Below are 4044 nucleotides of genomic sequence, written 5' to 3'. Positions count from 1 at the left end.
GGATCTCAGGCATTTAATCTCTTTGAGTCTTTATTTCCTCACACATGAAATGGAGGCAATAATTCTTGCTGTGGCTCCCCTATAGAGTAACTAAGAAGCGCCCACCCCCAAAAGACACATGCTAGACATAAGGGTTAACTTGTTCAAAAGAATGCCTTTCAAGCCACCCTCCCAAAGAGCAAGTTGCCTCCTGTGAAGTTCCACGGAAATGAAGCATCTCTTGCCTGGTGCTGAATGACTATCTCCTAACATTGGCTGAGGTGAAGAGTCCTGCTGTTAGCTTGTCATATCCTAGAGCTGCAACCACAAAGCTTGAACTGCAGCCCCCATCACACCAGGAGAAAAGCTGACGTCCCTCTCCCCCAGCCCCAAACTCTGAGTCTAGAAATAGGACTAAACCAAGTGTTCCTCGTGTTGATATTATATCCCGGCCCTAATCACATTAGTGGAGAAGTTAGCACTTCCCTAATCCTATTGCTAAAAAAACCAAAACCTCACAGTTTAAGGGTTGAGGTGCCTTCTTAGAATGTGATATCCTAGATTTCGGCATGTCACTGTGGTTGTAATGAGCACAATAAAAGGCACCTGCATGCCTGTGACTGATCCTGGATCTGCAAGTTTCCCCCAGTAAATGCTGTTCCATTACATTTGGTGTGTGTGCCGTCTGTTCATGTACCCTTGTGTGCATAACATGGAAAATGAAAACTGCTATAGTCTTCACAGATGCTGGGGGTTCAGCTTATGCATGAGTTTACCGGATTTCCCCCCCAGAGAACTGGTGTTGTTAAGAAAAGGAGAATAGAGAGTTCTGAGCTTCTAAAATGGGAAAGGAGGAAAAAGGTGAAACAGAGATGATACACCATATTCCGAACATCTAGGTTTAATTTAGCCTAGGTCAAGGTCTAAAATTTGGATAAGGTTCTCTCTATTCCCTTGTATCCAAAAGAAGAGCCAGGCTTTTTCCAGGGCTGAATAAACCACAAAATCCAGGAATGCCAGAGGGAGAAAAGGACCCTGATTTCCATAAGTCAGCCTATTCTGAAATAGTATTTTTTGGTGCTCCTCTGTTATGATCACTTGCGTACAGTCTGATCCTCATTTCCCAGGAAATCCCACAGAAGGGCCAGGCACAGGTGGGGCAGTGGGGGAAGGATCACCAAGGAAGGATCTGCAAGTTCAAAAGCAGGTGGCCTCAATACACACTACGGTGTAGCCATCAGGAAAATGATCCAATCATTTAAGACTATAATGGTAACCATGCGAAGGAGGACAGTCTATTAAGAAAAAAAAAGAGAGCCTCTGGTGTGTCTGATGGGCAAAAAATGGTCTTCAAAGAAGCTGCATCTGGTGTGGTCTACATCTCTTATTCATATACATACACATACACATGTACTCACACACGAATACAGCACACATACGACATGTACTTAGCCTGTCACATGGCTAAAATTCCACAAGGAAAAACATTCTTTTGTACTTTAAAATCAGTTTAATTTATAAGATTAACAAAGGAGTGTAACATGTAGCATAACAAGCCCTGAACAGTTTAAAATAGTTTATATTTCTGTAGCATTTTATAATTTTCTTTTTTCAAACTGCTTTTGCATACATTATTTTTTTAAAAAGATTTTATTTATTTATTTGACAGAGAGAGACAAAGCGAGAGAAGGAACACAAGCAGGGGGAGTGAGAGAGGGAGAAGCAGGCTTCCCGCTGAGCTGGGATCCCGATGAGGGGCTTCATCCCAGGACCCTGGAATCATGACCTGAGCCGAAGGCAGACACTTAACGACTGAGCCACCCAGGCGCCCCGTGTATATTATTTTATGCAGTTTTCATGTCATCTTTGCTGTGGAGGTATGATTATTCATATTTTACAGAGAAACAGTCTCAGAGCTTAAGTTCTTTCCCGAGAAAATACTCCTCAGGCAGTGGCCAAGCCAAGAACTGTAACGTCTCCAAAGCTCGTGCTCTGCCGCAGCAGTGGATCCCAAACCCAGGTGAAGCCCAGGAATCTACACCTTTCAAAGTTTCCCTCTTCTGGCACTAATAATATCAAAGCCTGGAGCCCATGTAACACAGCATCCTACAGACAGGGAATAGATACTAATGGCCTGTAAGTGGTCACTTAATGTAGCTAAATCGGAACTTGCTTGGTTCCAATTTAATAACTGTGGTTATTTTCATAGCTGGCTTCAAAGCCTCATGTTCTCTCCTTTATGTCACTTATCTGACAGTACTGTTTTGTCTGGTAAAACTGTCAATTCTAATTTTTTTGTATTTGAATTGCCAATATCAACATTTATATCTCAATTTAGCTTCAGTCAGCCACCTATTTCTACCGTCTAGACAATAGAGAATGTTCTCCAGAGTTGGGCACACCAGGCAACCCAATGAGAGATGCAGAAAGGAAATACCTGAATTTCTATTTTAACTTAAAGAAAACTTTTTTCAAAATATTGACCAATATTTAGTATATTGATTGACAGTGGTCTGTATACAGTTTAAAAGTGAAGAGTCATTTATAGAAGAATACACTCAACAACTGTATTGTTTGAGCACCCAGTCAAAAACAGGAACCCTGGGTCCAGGCCCCCTTCCCTATGATCAGGAGAACGTGGTTGTTGTCTCCTGGGGAAGAGTCAGGAGGCATAATTCCCTTTGTACATGTAACTTCTGCTGTAATCCTCACAGGATAGAAGGAAATGACTTCAGAGGCCAGAAATATTTCTCAAACTGTGAGTGAATTCATCCTCTTGGGCTTCCCTTGCCGCTGGGAAATACAGTTCCTCCTCTTTTCCGTATTCTTTGTGACTTACATCCTGACGCTCCTTGGAAACATGGCCATCATGTGTGCAGTACACTGGGACCGCCGGCTCCACACCCCAATGTACATTCTGCTGGCCAACTTCTCCTTTCTGGAAATCTGCTATGTCAACTCTGATGTGCCCAACATGCTGGCCAACTTCCTCTCCCAGACCAAAACCATCTCCTTTGCTCAGTGCCTCCTCCAGTTGTACTTCTTCTTCTCACTGGGCACAACTGAATGTTTATTTCTGTCCATCATGGCCTATGACCGGTTCCTGGCAATCTGCCACCCCCTGCACTATCCCATGGTCATGACTATTAAGTTCTGTTGCAGCCTGGTCATCTTCTGCTGGGTCTATGGTTTTCTCTGGTTTCTGATCCCAGTGATACTCGTTACCCAGCTACCGTTTTGTGGCCCGAATGTAATTGATGACTTTCTGTGTGACCTGGGTCCTCTGCTGGCCTTGGCTTCAGCCTGTGTCCCAATCCCAGGGACTGTTCTCATATGTGGCACCATGAGTTCCCTCCTCATCTTCGCCACCTTTTTCTACATTATTGGTTCCTATACCCTGGTGCTGAGGGCTGTAGTGCAGGTGCCCTCAGTTGCTGGCCGGAAGAAGGCCTTTTCTACCTGTTCCTCACATCTGGCTGTTGTGTTTCTCTTCTATGGTTCTGTCATGACGACATATGTGAGACCAGGGTCAGGACAAGCAGAGGGAACGCAGAAGTTCACAACTCTATTCTACTCAGTTTTGACCCCCTTTTTCAACCCCATGATCTACAGCCTCCGGAATAAAGAAATGAAGGATGCCTTAAAGAAAGTTCTAGGAGGTTCCTAAAACTGGTCTGTGATGTTAGTGTCTTATTCCCAGATGAGTTCAGACTGTGAGCCTCCCGTTAGTGAACAGTTAAGAAACTGGCAAATAGATGTGAACATTTTGAAGGAGGTGTTTCAAAATTCTAAATACCAGGTCACCAACGAAGCCTTTCCCCAGGTGAAATTAACTGCCTCTTCCATAGCACATCGTGTGTACTTCTATTGAACATGTCATTCATTTTCTTCTTGTGTTTTAGTTAACTGTTAATAAGTCATCCTATGTGCTTCCCCATCCTTAATAGACTGTCAATTTTTTAAGAGCAGGGCCTATGTTTTATTAATTTCTATAACTCCAGAACCCAACATCACACCTAGCCCAAAAATGTCAATAATCTCAATTTAAATAAAGAAAATAAATTT

General features: G+C 43.1%; 1 protein-coding gene across 1 annotated transcript; it reads left to right on the top strand.

The window, feature by feature from the left end:
* The first annotated feature begins 2704 nt into the window (after window positions 1-2704).
* LOC116640654 (olfactory receptor 11H6-like) lies at window positions 2705-3646 on the top strand. Its single transcript, XM_032417795.1, has one exon. The coding sequence runs from the start codon at window positions 2705-2707 to the stop codon at window positions 3644-3646; it is 942 nt and encodes a 313-aa protein (XP_032273686.1).
* The last annotated feature ends 398 nt before the right edge of the window (window positions 3647-4044 follow it).

Source organism: Phoca vitulina, unplaced genomic scaffold (assembly GCF_004348235.1).
Source record: "Phoca vitulina isolate PV1807 unplaced genomic scaffold, GSC_HSeal_1.0 scaffold20, whole genome shotgun sequence".
In the NCBI taxonomy this organism is placed as follows: Eukaryota; Metazoa; Chordata; class Mammalia; order Carnivora; family Phocidae; genus Phoca; species Phoca vitulina.
The sequence above is the reverse complement of the archived record's forward strand: the minus strand, read 5'-3'. Positions and strand labels throughout refer to the sequence as shown.